The sequence below is a fragment of the Procambarus clarkii genome, chromosome 45 (assembly GCF_040958095.1).
Source record: "Procambarus clarkii isolate CNS0578487 chromosome 45, FALCON_Pclarkii_2.0, whole genome shotgun sequence".
NCBI classification, from domain to species: Eukaryota; Metazoa; Arthropoda; class Malacostraca; order Decapoda; family Cambaridae; genus Procambarus; species Procambarus clarkii.
The window spans coordinates 25,633,154-25,649,109 of record NC_091194.1 but is presented as its reverse complement, the minus strand read 5'-3'; the positions used below and the strand labels follow the sequence as shown (position 1 = coordinate 25,649,109).

At 40.9% G+C, this 15,956-nt stretch overlaps 1 protein-coding gene across 1 annotated transcript in view; it reads left to right on the top strand.

Moving 5' to 3' along the window:
* The first annotated feature begins 10,422 nt into the window (after positions 1 to 10,422).
* Positions 10,423 to 15,956, top strand: part of LOC138350317 (uncharacterized) — a 139,802-nt gene continuing 134,268 nt past the window's right edge. The window contains exons 1-2 of the mRNA XM_069300938.1: positions 10,423 to 10,484; positions 12,868 to 13,614. Coding sequence (XP_069157039.1) covers positions 12,887 to 13,614 — 728 coding nt within the window. The 5' untranslated portion in view covers positions 10,423 to 10,484; positions 12,868 to 12,886. The remainder of the gene's footprint in view (positions 10,485 to 12,867; positions 13,615 to 15,956) is intronic.

Below are 15,956 nucleotides of genomic sequence, written 5' to 3'. Positions count from 1 at the left end.
GTATGTATGTATGTATGTATGTATGTATGTATGTATGTGAGTATGTATTCCCAATCACGTCAAAGATGCCCCTCTATCATCCATTTTAAGAGAAAAAACAACTAAGTACTACATAATCAACTCCTTGTAACCGACCTTACCTCCTAAATGTCAACATATATCAGTTCAGTTCATGTTGTTTATCTCAATTTGTCTTTTGTCTTCGTGTTTTAGTTTTTTCCCAGTTCCTGTGGAAACGCTGTGCATATATGTGGCTTTAGGCATAGTATATTCCAGCTCTATCTAGAAATCCAACATTCTGTTTGTAACTCTATATGTATCTATGTACTTTTACCTAAATAAAAAAAAGTATTTATGTTATTTTATGTATGTAGCTTGTTACGAACCTGTTATCTCATTTATATGAATAACTGATATGCAACGTTTATTAGATAAGTAATTAGAATATATATATCCTATTTAATGTAATAAAGAAAGTAGTGTGTTTGTTTACCTATTATTGTTGTTGTAATGAGAGTATTATTATGTGTCCTTGCTGTTTAGAGTATATTCATGCTGAGATATGTGAAGGAGCGCATGAGCGCGAGCGAGGAGTCAAGTGGTACTTTATAGGTCCAGATAGGCTTGACCGGATGTTTGTGGGATGAAGGATGCCAACCTTGTGGTATGAGTGAGGGGGGTGGGAGGGGAGGCTTATGTCGTTGGCTGTTCCTTGACCCCAAGCTGTGTTTGTGGAAGTTTGAGTCATCTGTATAAGTGTGTGGATGATTTGGCAGCTTGCCATATATGTTGGGCATTCCTGTGTTTAATTAGTATTAGTGATTTATCAGTTACTGAGGGGGAACGAGTGTGAGTCATCTTCCCCACTATGTTGTACATGCGGTAGGTAGCCAAGTTTATGCATGTTAGTTACTGTACTTTTGTATATGTCAGTATTTCACTTGTAGGCTTACTTTATAGAAGCTGTGTTACCTTTACCTTTCACTTGTGAGGGTAAATTAAGTTAGTAGTCTTGTGTAACAGTCATGCTACACTCAGTCGTGTGTACATGTGGCAGCAATTATAACCAGGCCAGGCCTACCACTTCCAGCCTGTCTGGAGGTCTAGTGTTAGTTACTATGTAATAAGTGTGTTCTGTTTCATTTACTTAGATGTTGGTCCAGTAATAATCAACTGATTTTGTTTTACCATTTCTAAGTAGATAAAGGTTAGCCTTGCAGAGATAGCTTAGCAAGGAATTATTTAGGCCTAGGACGTTCGAACACATTTGTCCGAACGCGAGCTGCATGCAGGCAGTGGCGCGGGTGTTTTGAGACAGTTGTACTCGGGAGCTATGTTGTTCTATTGCTGTTCTATCTGTTCTAAGGGATATGTTGTTCTATCTTATAAGTTCTATGCAGAATTAGGACCTAATGCCTCAATTGTTCCAAAGGGTTAGTAAACTGAGTCTGATTCTGTGAATGTATCTTCTGGCAAGCCACAGTGGCTCGCCTTCTTAGAGCCCTTTATGATTAATGGTCATATGATTGGAGTTGGTGAAAAGTGGGTACCAGTTGTAATGTTTAGGGATACTGGTGCTTAACAAACTTTGATTTCTTCCAGTATGTTGTTTGAGATTGAAAATATTGATCTGGAAAAGGTAATCTTGATTCAGGATATTGATGGAGTAGTGCCACCTGTGCCACTTATTTAAGTTCATCTTAAATCTCCCTATACTCCTGGATTCTGTGTCACTGGTGTTAGTGATACTTTACCAATTCCTGGTGTTGATGTATAATTAGGGAATGACCTGCTGGGGAGGTGACCAACAGGCAGTTTCCTATAATGATTACTGAAACAGGGGAGTCCTGAATCATTTGTGCATCAAATGAACAAATCCACAAGGGCCGTGATGAGGGTTCGAACCTATGTCTGGGATGATCCCAGACGCGCCTTAGTTGATTGCGCCACGACATGGTCAAAAAAATTGCAACCCTCATCACGGCTCTGGTGGATTTGTTCATTTGATGTATCACGCTATTGTGATTTCTGTGTGTATTGAAGTTAGAGCGAAAAGGTAGAACAACCTGTTGACAAAGCCCGAGTGCATGTGGAAATTGTGGAAATTCCTGGTTTGTGTCTTGGAGAGGCTGCGGGATCTGTGTGAGGGCAGCAGCACTCCCGGTGGCAATTCATTTTACCATGTCGTGGCACAATCAACTAAGGCATGACTGGGATCATCCCAGACTTGACTAAGGCGCATCTGGGATCATCCAAGACGTAGGTTCGAACCCTCATCACGGCCCTGGTGGATTTATTCGTATATCATTATCCTACTCAAATTGCCCTTTAACTGAACAATAAAATATTGATCTAAATTATACAAACCACTGGTAATGTTCAAATTACATAATATTGTAATCTGTATTATAGAAGATTCAATTATGTTCCTATTGAAAGTGCTTCTGTAATTCGTTATTGAAGAAGCCATCTCCCAATCAATTTTATGAGAATTTTCTGACAAATGAACAAACAGAGCATTAGACAATTGGCCATGTCTTACAGAGTATTTATGTTGCGAAATTCTACATTTCAAATCTTTAGTTGTTTGCCCATCATAGAACCTATTACAGTCTTTACAAGGTATTTTATAAATGACACAATTATCACAACAATAGCTGTTTCTAACTAATAGTTTACCAACAGTATTTTCGTAATTATCACTACGAGGGTTGTTTCTAATAGTTTACCAACATTTTTTCGTAATTAAACAATACATGTATGTCAATACGTTTCAAGGCCTTGACCATATTTTCAAACCCAGAAAAATATGTTAAACATAATACATTCTTTGGGCAAATTTTCGCACTCTATATATATTATTATAATACTAGCTGTACCCGTCCACGCGTTGCTGTGGCTCAGTGTTGCTGAGCAACAGCAACCTTCCCCCTGTCTCCCATTCCTCCCCACCATTCCCCCCCTCTCCTGTCCCCTCGTCCCTCCCTAGCACAGATTCCTCACTCTCCGCCCCCTCGTCCTCCCAACCATTCCCCACTCCCGCGTCCCCTCGTCCTCCCCACCATTTCCTCCCTCTCCCATCCCTATGTCCTCCCCACCATCCCCTCTTCCTCCCAACCATTCCCCACTCCCCCGTCCCCTCGTCCTCCCCATCATCTCCCACTTCCCTATCCCCTTCTCCCCCACCAATCTCCATTTCCCTGTTCCCACATCCCCACCATCCTCAATTTCCCCGCCCCCTAATCCTCCCCACCATTACCCCCTCCCCTGTCCCCTCGTCCTCCTCTCTATCCCCCACTCCCATCCCATCGTCCTCCCCACCATTCCCCACTCCCTCGTTTGAAGCATTCCCAAATGAGCTGATGTTCCCATCAGAAAATCGGGAACAACAAATGATCTGATGTTCCCATCACTAAGATATAAGAAAAACAAATAAGAAACGAAATGAAATACAATGAATAAAAAACTATACTCACGAAATGAACGGTATGGTAAACAACAAAGCTCAATTCCAACGCAATGTCACATAAAATAATTAAATCAAAATGAAAATAAATTGAAATCTTTGATAATTCAATTTATCAGTGAAATCGTAAATATTGAAATGAAATCAAAACATGGTTAGTATAGGGTAAGTTGCTCTTACGTGCAACAGATGGTGCTGTTTTAAAAAAAATATCCTGTTTTTACCTGTCACAGGTGTGGCATCTATACTTATACTCACGAAATGAACGGTATGGTAAACAACATAGCTCAGTTCCAATGCAATGTCACACAAAATAATTAAATCAAAATGAAAATATATTTATATGTATGAAAATTTAAGTTGCCATTGCATTCAAAAACAGTGAAATGAAATCATACTATATTTAGTATAGCGTGTGTGGCTCTTACGTGCAATAGATGGCATTGTTTCTTAATTTTTTTTTTAGTTTTATCCTGTCACAGGTGTAGCATCTATACTTACACTTACGAAATGAATGGTACGGTAAACAACATAGCTCAATTCTAACACAGTGTCACACAAAATAATTTAATAAAAATTAAAATAAATCGAAATCCATGAAAATTAAATCCATCATTGCAATCGGAAACATTGAAATGGAATTCGTAATGTATTTAGTATAGCGTGTGTGTTGCTATTACGTGCAACAGATGGCGCTGTTTCTGAAAAAAAACATGTTTTTACCTGTCACAGGTGTGGATATATATATTAGGTATATAAAAACACGCACATACTTGAACGGAACATTCTGTCAGATTTTCAAAGAAATCGGTGAAGAAGTTTGGGAGATTACAGCGAGCGTTGCTCTTGCATCCAACAGACGGCACTGTTTTTCAAAAAATCATGTTTTTTTCCTGTCACAGGTGATGCATGTATATAGTAGGTATATAAAAAGCCACGCCTATTCGTATGCAACGTCGTGTCAAAGTTTAAAAACAGTTGGTAAAGAGGTTTCGAAAATTTCTCTCACATAAAAAACACATGAAGAACACAGTTTTTCAAAAAACCATGTTTTATCCATCACAGACGTGATATCAATATAGTATGTGTATAAAAACCTGCTCGGATGCGAAGGGAACATTGTGTGAGAATTTCAAAGCAATCGGTAAAGAATTTTCGGAGATTAACGACTTTGAACAAACGAACATTTCAATTTTTATTTATATAGATAGCGTAAGTGGCTCTTACGTCCAACAGATGGCACTGTTTTTCAAAAAAGCATGTTTTTTCCTGTCACAGGTGAGGCATGTATATAGTAGGTATATGAAAAGACGCGCCTATTAGAATGATACGCTGTGTCAAAATTTAAAAGCAATCAGTAAAGAGGTTTCTCTCACATGAAAAATCACATGAAAAACACAGTTTTTCAAAAAATGCATGTTTTATCCGTCACAGACGTGACATATTGACTAGACCTAGAATCACTTCACTTAAAGATATAATCACTGGAGCACTAACTCTGGACAGAAGAACCTCCAATAGCAACAGGTGGACCCATTGTGCGATAAACACCATCAATACATTCGATATAACAAACACAGTCACTGAGAAGGATGTCGACGAAATACATGCAAACTTTGTTATGCAAACCCCTTGGGAATCTCCTCCAGCAGACTTTAAGATTATGGTTATTGATGGAAAAAAGAACCAGACAAATCCTCATCTGCTACGTAACATTGCACAGATGCATATAGGAGCAAACATGGCATCCGACAGCTTTACTTACTTCACAGATGGATCAGTAGATCAGCAGAGGACAAGAAACCGGAGCTGCAGTTAAAGCAGGAAACTTTGTAAATAGTTGGAGGCTCTCAAATGGGTGTTCGACTTTACAAACAGAGATGCTAGCCATTTAAAAGGCTTTGGAACATGCTCTTGCTGAACACCGATAACATGTTATCATACATACAGATTCGAGAACTGCCATTGAAACATTGCAACAAGAACACATATGTGATAACATACATCTGATCACAAATGTCATATCATTAATGCAAACACTCAAACGACAAGGCCGACGGGTACTTATCAACTGCGTGCCAAGTCATGTGGGAATAATAGGAAATGACATTGCAGACGAAGCTACAAAACTTTCAACTAAGAGAAGAAATGTAGACATTTACATACCATAGAGTCTATCACAGATTAAGAAAGTAATTAGAAACAAAGCAATGCAAAAGATGTACAGTGATCACAACACAGCAGTTGCAACATCAGGATCTGCGGGTTGGTACACAAATTCAGCAAATTACGAACCACTTAGTTTGATGAAAGGAAACAGTATAGCAACAGAAGTACACTTTCATCGCATCAGGCTTGGATACCCATGTGCATGGAAATAGGCTTGCAGGTTCCAGAAAATGAGAGGAAATGTCAGCACTGTGGAGAAATGCCCGACAGACCACTGGAACATTATCTAACAGAGTGCACAGTTACAAACCCATTAAGATTTCAACTTAGATTCAACAGAGTAGAAGAAGTTGTTAAACACATATGGCAAAATCTTACTGAAGCGACCATATGAGTCATAAATACTCATACTGCTCCCAAGTAAAACAGAAACAAACAACACTTAGTGGGCCAGCAGGAGGCTTAGGGCCCGCGCAGGAATATCCCTGCAAAAAAAAGACGTGACATCAATATAGTATGTATAAAAAAAAAACCTCTCGGATGCGAATGGAACGTTGTGTGAAAATTTCTAAGCAATCGGTAAAGAACTTTCGGAGATTAGCGATTTTGAACCAACGAACATTTCCATTTTTATTTATATAGATGTACGACGTGCTTTGCTACGGCAAACTTCTAAAAAACTCAGTGGATAATACAGCTTGAGACCAATAGAATCAATATTCTTAAACTCTTCATCTAAGAATTCTGGCTAACAACCCGAAGAACTCTTAGATACATAGAGGAAAAAATTTATTGTTTCACATTGTATCTGAGAAATAATGAACATAAGATAAACTATTAGTAGGCTTTCTGTAAACTCTAAAGTTTAGCAAAAAATCTTCCCTATGAATATGTATATCTAAGAATGGCAAAAACATTTATCCATTTTAGTCTCCAAAGTAAATTTTATAGAGGTGACTAGAACATTAAGTTTAGCTACAATTTCGTCTTTATTTACATTTGAAGGCCATATACACAAAATATCATCGACATATCTAAACCATAAAATGATTCCAGTGGGTAGTTTTTGAAAAAAAAAATCTTTTCGCAGAATTCCATGTACAAGTTTGAAAACAATGACGATAAAGGATTCCCCATTACAATTTCTAAAGTCTGTAAATAATACTCATTATTAAAGGTAAATTTACATTCTTTTACACACTGCTTTACGATATTGACAATAATATCAGCAGAAAGAGGTAAAACATGATTCATTAATTTATGAGCAAGGTAATGAAGAATATTATCAACCGGCACCTTTGTAAATAAAGAACAAACGTAAAAACTGATTAACTTGACATCAGGATTGATTGGAACACTATTCAATTTGTTAACTAATTCAAGAGAATCGGTCAAATGAGAAGAGGAAATAGGTTCCTAACAATGGGGACAAGATTTTGGTAAGCCATTTAGAAAGCTTGTAAGAAATGGATCCCACAGAACTGATGATAGGCCTCATGGGATTGTTAGGCATATGAGTCTTGACAAGTCCATAGAGATATGGTAAAGAAGGAGATGAGGTACTAAACTGATTAAGAAGATCTTTATGGTTACTTAATAACTTCCTCAAGCTGCTGTTGAAGAACTTGATGATGTCATCAAGCTGATTTTTCCCGAGTTTGGTGTATATTGAAGAATCTTGGAGATCATTCATTTTGGAAATATATTCCAACCTTGTTTAGAATAACATCAGTGCTGGATTTATCAACCTATGTTATATGAATGGAAGGGTCGGCTCTTAACTCTTGTAAGCTTCGTCTGAACCTTTCAGGGAAATTGTTTGTTTGAATGTCAACATTGAACCATAAATAACAGTATTGGTATTACTTTGAACCGCACCACAACGATACACACAATAGTTTAACTTGCAACTTCTATTTAAATGTGTAAAAACGTGTAAACATACGCAGCAAGAGGCGAGTTACAGTAATCACAAGGATGTACTGTACTTGTCCCTCTCATGTGCTTCCTCAACTAGTTTTCACTGCCCGTTTGAGGCTCAATCCAAGACACTACAGTCGAGTGGCTGAGTAATGAAACTCAACACGAGATATTGCACCAACAACAAGGATACAGAAATATTATATGAGTGTTCACTTTGGATAACATTTTTTATATTCAAACCTCCATACACTCAGTTATTCTCAGCCGTTGAGTGAAGACCAAACTCGACCCCATCCACACGTAGTAAGTCCTGCGAGACCACGTGTACTCACCTAATTGTGCTTGCGGGGGTTAAGCTCTGGCTCTTTGGTCTCGCCTCTCAACTGTCAATCAACAGGTGTACAGGTTCCTGAGCCTATTGGGCTCTATCATATCTACACTTGAAACTTTGTATGGAGTCATCCTCCACCATATCACTTCTTAATGCATTCCATTTGTCAACCACTCTGACACTAAAAAAGTTCTTTCTAATATCTCTGTGGCTCATTTGGGCACTCAGTCTCCGCCTGTGTCCCCTAGTGCGTGTGCCCTTTGTGTTAAATAGCCTGTCTTTATCTACCCTGTTGATTCCCTTGAGAATCTTGAATGTGGTGAATAGCTATACCTCGCCGCCACGTGTGTGCAGGTGGCGAGGTGTACCTGGCGTGCCACAACAGAGACTTTTCGCACATCCAGTGGGATACTGAGAAGGCAGCCCACATGGTGCTTCTGGGTCATAAGGGTGGAATTTGCTTGCTCCCAGGTGGTGAGTGGAGGAGCGCATTGAGTCACCGCTAGGCAGAAGGGAGGAATGATGGTCCTCAGACACGCGGTGGTGAGTGGGTGGCCTACACAAGGGGGTAACCACGTGTTAAGCACACCAGGTGACAAGCACAGCTGGTGGGAAACAGAACAGTCCACAGAACTGTTCTTAAATTACGTTATTCACACGGATTAAACTTTAGATTTCTGGGAATCCTTTCTTAACTTCCTTCTAGACAGTTCACTTAGTGGTATGTTGAGGGATTGCTGTAATTAAACCCGATGATCACGGATTACTTAAGCAGTCCAGTTGCTTTCTACGAGTGATCATGAGTGGAGTCTTCCTCAATATCTCTTTTCACACTTATTATCGAAAATCCAGACGTCACGGCAACGGATTCTGACCGACGATAACGCAACGACGAAATAGCGATAACGAGTTACGTATAAAGTCGCCTACAGACGGTGATTTCCGTAGCTTGGCCGGAGCTCCAGATTTCACGTCTTGACCGAACAGGCAAAACTTACAGTCCTAGAGTGAGTGCTACCTGCCTGCTGGCGGCCTCCCCCCGACACTCTCCCTCTTGCTCTTCGAAAGAGCCAATCAGAGAATGGGATTATAGAGGCTCATCCGCTATAATCCCTCTCCCAATCAGTGCCTTCCCGCCCCTCTGGACACGTGATGTCCGTGACGTCATGTCTGGAGGCCTGGGTGTTTACACAGGTGGTCAGAGTCGTTGGTCATAGCGACCACAACCTCCTGCCAGAACCACGTCACTCTAAATGTATATAGTTTCAACCTTAGAAATAACTAATGATAACCTTATTCAAGTTGCTGTAATTCTCTTGAGAAAAAAACTACTGCGGCATTAATATTTCTGAAGAGGTAATGTCCACTACTTCCGACAGACACCAAATAAGATAAGTCTAGCTTTTACCGCACATCTGTAAGCTGGCTGGAAATCTATTCTCATACACATGGTGAAAGACGAGTGGGAGTGAGAGGCAGGTACAGTGGACACTGGGGTGAGGGAGTGGGAGGCAGGTACAGTGGACACTGGGGTGAGGGAGTGGGAGGCAGGTACAGTGGACACTGGAGTGAGGGAGTGGGAGGCAGGTACAGTGAACACTGGGGTGAGGGAGTGAGAGGCAGGTACAGTGGACACTGGGGTGAGGGAGTGAGAGGCAGGTACAGTGGACACTGGAGTGAGGGAGTGGGAGGCAGGTACAGTGGATACTGGGGTGAGGGAGTGAGAGGCAGGTACAGTGGACACTGGAGTGAGGGAGTGGGAGGCAGGTACAGTGAACACTGGGGTGAGGGAGTGAGAGGCAGGTACAGTGGACACTGGGGTGAGGGAGTGGGAGGCAGGTACAGTGGACACTGGGGTGAGGGAGTGGGAGGCAGGTACAGTGGACACTGGGGTGAGGGAGTGGGAGGCAGGTACAGTGGATACTGGGGTGAGGGAGTGGGAGGCAGGTACAGTGGACACTGGGATGAGGGAGTGAGAGGTAGGTACAGTGGACACTGGGGTGAGGGAGTGGGAGGCAGGTACAGTGGACACTGGGGTGAGGGAGTGGGAGGCAGGTACAGTGGACACTGGGGTGAGGGAGTGGGAGGCAGGTACAGTGGACACTGGGGTGAGGGAGTGGGAGGCAGGTACAGTGGATACTGGGGTGAGGGAGTGGGAGGCAGGTACAGTGGACACTGGGGTGAGGGAGTGGGAGGCAGGTACAGTGGATACTGGGGTGAGGGAGTGGGAGGCAGGTACAGTGGACACTGGGATGAGGGAGTGAGAGGTAGGTACAGTGGACACTGGGGTGAGGGAGTGGGAGGCAGGTACAGTGGACACTGGGGTGAGGGAGTGGGAGGCAGGTACAGTGGATACTGGGGTGAGGGAGTGGGAGGCAGGTACAGTGGACACTGGGATGAGGGAGTGGGAGGCAGGTACAGCGAACACTGGGGTGGTTAGTCCTCTTCAGTAGACACTTGGGTGGGGGGGGGGGAGGGGTGGGAAGCCATTACAGTGGACACTGGGGTGAGGGGACGGGAGGCCAGTTCAGCTGCACCCGTCACTAAGGACAGGCAGCTCACTGTTCTCTGCTCTATGAAACTTGCTTATACCGAGTGATGATATAATTTTTCAATATTATTTTGTTAACATTCACCAGTGTGTTACTGCATTAATTTAATGTTTATTTAAGTGATGGTGGAATTAAGAAAATCATATTAAGCACTACTGTAGATAACTATTGAGTTGAAAATACATGCGCAGGTTGCCTGCAGTAAACTAACCCATTGTGTTGAACATACGCAGACGCAGACGCTGTCATTACTAGTTTGAAGTGACATTAAGGACACGAAGAAGTTAGTGTAGTTTTAAGAAGAAATTAAAGTTATGGTAGGGATAAAATATACTTAAAATAAGGTTGACAGTTGGAATTATTTTGTATATAATCTTAAAAATGTTTGAAGAAAATTTAACCTTTTTAATAAGAAATGAACAAGCTTCAAAAATTGTAGTTTTATAACAAAAAAACATATTAGGTAAAACTGCTCTCCCACAAATGAACAGACTGCTTATAAAGTTAATTTTTGCAATCATTCTTAGAACCTATATATATACCTCTACTATAGGAGAAAATATGTTAAGAGTTTTGTCTGTACTTGGTGCTTGCGGGGGTTGAGCTATGGCTCTTTGTTCTGTCTGTTTGCCTGTTTGTCTATCCAAAGATGTTTTTGTTGGATCTATGTGCTGGGGCTGCAGGGGCAACCCATTGATTTGAGTATTCAGTAAAATCAGGATCGTGTATCTCTGCTGAATCACTAAGAGGTTTTAGAAGGATATCTCTTACAAAGTCGTTTGATACACGGTGTGAGGAAATGAAGGCTGGTAGACCAATCTGAGAGGCTGTGCTGACACCAAGACTATAGTCATAAAGGGAGGGTAGCTTGCTCCCATTGAGAGTCGTCCAATGGGAGGTTCAGGACTTTTTCCAGCATAGACTTCAAAAGGGTGTCATACTTGTTTATTTAGGGCTGCTGTAGGATGGAGAACACCTCAGTAAGTAAGTGAACTTAGGGAAGGATAGGCATCTTGCGAGGAGGAGAGCATCATGAGGATCAGTCTTTTCACTCATGTCCAACATCTTCCTTAGGTGAGTGATTTTTGCATCCAGGACCTCCTCAGTTGCTTGCGGGCCAATGGGGGCCTCCAGGAGGATGCAGTCATGGGACACAGAAAGAAAACTATAAGAAGACACTTGGACCGATGGTATAATCCTGAACCTAGAACAGAAACCTCCGATAAAATTATATTACAAATCAACCATGCACAGTGAACATAAAAAAAGAGGAAAGAATAATGAAAGAAATAATCCGTAAAGAAGTAAAAAGCATTACTCCTAATCAAAACATAAACCTGATAATATTCTACAAAACAAAGAAGACTTCCGAACTCCTTATCAAAAACAGGCCGAAGCCGACGGAGAACCCTCTACAGCAGTCAAGCGTTGTATACATGTACACTTGTCCCCCACGAAGGATGTAACCTTCAATGTAAGTACATAGGTATGACGTCGACCAAGCTGACGAGGCGTTTGACATGTCATCTTCAATCCAGTGCCCCCAGGAATCACATGGGACATGTCCATGACATCACCCTAACAAGAGAAATGTTGAACAAAAATCCTTGTATAATAGACAAAACCCAAGATGCAAGAAGATTACAAATTCTTGAACGAAAATATACTAATATATATATATATATATATATATATATATATATATATATATATATATATATATATATATATATATATATATATATATATATATATATATATATATATATATATATATATATATATATAATCATTTGTCAGAAAATGCTCACCGAATTGATTGGGAGATGGCTTTAATAACGAATTTAAAATCACTTTTAACAGGAACATAATTGAATCTGCTTTTAACAGGAACATAATTGAATCTGCTGTAATACAGATTACAAATAAATGTAATTTGAACATTAGCAGTGGTTTATATAACTTAGATCTATTTTTGATAGATCAATTAAAGGTGATTTGAGTAGGATCATTGATACACATTTGTCTCACTAATTCATTGTAAATATTTACTATCGTATGAAATTATCATCCATGTGTGTGGGCCTATGGATGGGTATAAATAGGAACTGCCTCGCATGGGCCAATAGGCCTTCTGCAGTTCTTATGCGGCTCTTATTTGTATCCACCTAATTCCCATTCATTTTTCAGTGTACCTCACCTCTCTCTCCTGCATATATATTTGTCCAATACTTGACTTGTAAATAATTCTTTCCTTCTGAAGATGTATTAATATACGAAAGTACTTAAGGATATTCCTGTTTCAATTCTTCCTCCGTGGTATATATATGACTAGTCGGCATACATTCCAACCTCGATATGACACTGATGATTAAGACATAGTTCAGTAATATTGGGTAATAATATGGTTGATTGTTAATATACAGGTGAGCGTTGATACCGTTGATGATGTTGGAGAGTGTTGTGGTAATAGTGACTCTGGTGCAAGGTCTGGCGGGCCTCGACAATCATGGTGACCGCTCGCAGGAAGAACACTATCAGCGAGAAGGGCAGGAACTTCCTGCTGGCACAATTAATCGTGCGCTGATCCTCCAGGAGGCGGCGAATATTAGTGTTCTCGCACACAAATCACTATCACAGACAGGTGGTTTAGCACCAAATATTCCTTCAAAAGTCGCTTATGATAGCCCACCTGGTCGAGGTGTATACTATAATGATGTAGTCCTAAATAAAGAAGCAGAAAACATTTTGAATTATTTGCAACATTCTGATAAGCAAAGGAGCAATAAATCTGAAGCTGCCGAAGTGGTAGAAACAGTTGTAGAGACATCTGAGGCTCGGGAGCCAGCTCTGGACAACACGGTGCTGCGTCGGGAGGGTGAGGCTCCGGAGCCAGCTCTGGACAACACGGTGCTGCGTCGGGAGGGTGAGGCTCCGGAGCCAGCTCTGGACAACACGGTGCTGCGTCGGGAGGGTGAGGCTCCGGAGCCAGCTCTGGACAACAAGGTGTTGCGTCGGGAGGGTGAGGCTCGGGAGCCAGCTCTGGACAACAAGGTGCTGCACCCGGGGGTTGAAGGAAGAGCAAGTGGAAGCTTCCCTCACGTCAAGGTCGCTATTGACGGCAGGTTCGCCAGGGACCACTTCCACCACTTCTGGCGTAGCACGGGACTCTGGTAAGTTATTTATTGTATTATTTACAATTGTTTTTAGCGGTGTTAGAATCAATAAGAAAATATTAACCAGATATATATGTGAAACTAGGGTACTGAATGCTGTCATTAGTTTTTATATATTGACTGTTACTATGACAACAGTATTTGTACATCTTTCAAACTCGGTGACTTATTCCTGACAAGTTTAATATAAAGTTAAAATATATGTTATGTTGACAGTTGTATCGGCAGGATATAATTTAAACTAGAAATAAGATAAAGGATGTAATTTGTATTTTTTGTACACACAGTGAATGAGGTCTGGCATGGACACAGTGTCTTTACCTTTAGCTTTACAGTGTAACAGCTTTAGTCTTCGTTGCAAAGTATTCAGGGGTAAGGCGTTAAGTGGTTTTCTTGGATTTAATGTTTTTCTAATTTTATGAAATTCTAACTGTGAATGTCTCTCCCAAGAGTCTGTGGCTGAGAATTCCTTAAATTTTTTACTCCTCATATTTACTCCCTTGGATTTCTTGGACACATATTTCACTGCATTGGACACTGTCTAGTATAATTACTGGGCTGAATATTATTCTCAAATATGTATTTATCGTTCAAGTAACTAAGAGGATGACCAGAGATATGACGTATAGAATAAGACAGCTGGAAATCATACATCTGAAGGGAACTGGATATTTCATACATAATTATTTATTGTTAATATAAGGCTTATACATAACTTGGTTAAGTTTCTCGAAGACTAACCCGTTCACTTTAATAGTACATCGCATTTTGACGCATAGTTTCCTTAAGACTAAGAACTGGTGTACTAAATATGGTAGCGGGAACGCTCGGGAGAACGGGCCGAGAAGACACCGCCTAGGGGGGGGGGTCTCAGACACTACCTGGCTGCTCGTAGACAATTACCAGACGATTGTGAGATTTTTTTCTTTGACAATTATCAAAAGAATTAATTCCTACTAATGTCACGTTAATCGTAACTACCTCGCAAGAGAGGCAGACCTTAAGCAGCAGGAGCTGCCAGTGGCAGATATTTAATCTTAAAGCCTAAGATCATAGGACCGCGGGAGCAAACCGCCAGGCGAAACCACACGGGTAACACCTGTCACTTAGGTCGCTGGCTCCTCCTAGTTGACAACTAATAAAGGGTAGCCGACGGATTCTCACTTCTTATTTATAGAAGTGTGGTGCTGTGCAATGGACTCGAGCTTTAGATACAGACTTGATATGAACATAAGCAGGCAAAGCGTTGCAGAACATGACACGTGGGGCAGTAATATTGGGAGGTTTGACGTAAACGACCGTTTTCTATAACAAACAATTTATTCACAAAAAAACTAGAACTACCACAACAAAGAGTTTACGTTACTTTACTGTCACTCCAGTGGCACATTCAAGAACTGCTAATCAACAGCCTGATGGACCCACGGTATCCATATCCCGTCGTCGCTGACTGACTAATGACACTAACTGAACAAAGTAGTGCCCACTGGTGACGCAAGCTTGCAATCAATATTGTCACGGCTTCATGGTGATTAATACTATAATCACAAAACTTGACTGGCGCTCGCTGCCCTCAACGAGGTACCAAGTAACAAGGCGGTTAATCCAAGAATGATAACCCCCTTATAAAAATCTTACGTTAACACTTGTCTCTCAGGACACTCAACCACAAAAGTTACACTAATTGAATTTAAACAATTACGTTAATACCCAGCTGTGTCTCAACTACACTTTAATGGCAGCAATAACTCGTAAATCAAATAATTACATCAACTTGAAAGTCAAACATTCGGTGAGTAGTTCCCAATTAATTACTGAAAACAACAGCCTATTAATTCAGACGAGTATTGACAAAGCCTACTGTCTCAACTGACAGTTCACTTCCGGTCATACGACAAAATTACCTTAAGGAGGGTAGATTACTGTACCACACACAAGGTTACAACACACTGTGTAAACAACAACATCAACACCTGGTGAATTCACAAGGTGGCGGTTACTAATTCTCTTTAATTAGCTATGAGTGCTTAATCACTCTGTCCGCAGACAGATCTGATCAGTCCAACGAATTACAGCGCAATTGACTCTGATCATAAAAGACCGGTCAACCCCTTACGTTAATCAATCAATTAACGACAGCTCGTTAAATCGTTAACACTACGTTAGTCTTCGCTTGACAATTCCTCCACTGCGTGAACTTCACTGTGACTGTTGCCGTTACACGACTCTACGTTAATCACAACGATGTTCAACATCACAACAATGACCTCGTTAAGTAAATCGTGATTCCCGGTGACGTTAAATGACTTCAATTCTCACGGAATCCTTCACAGTTGTTA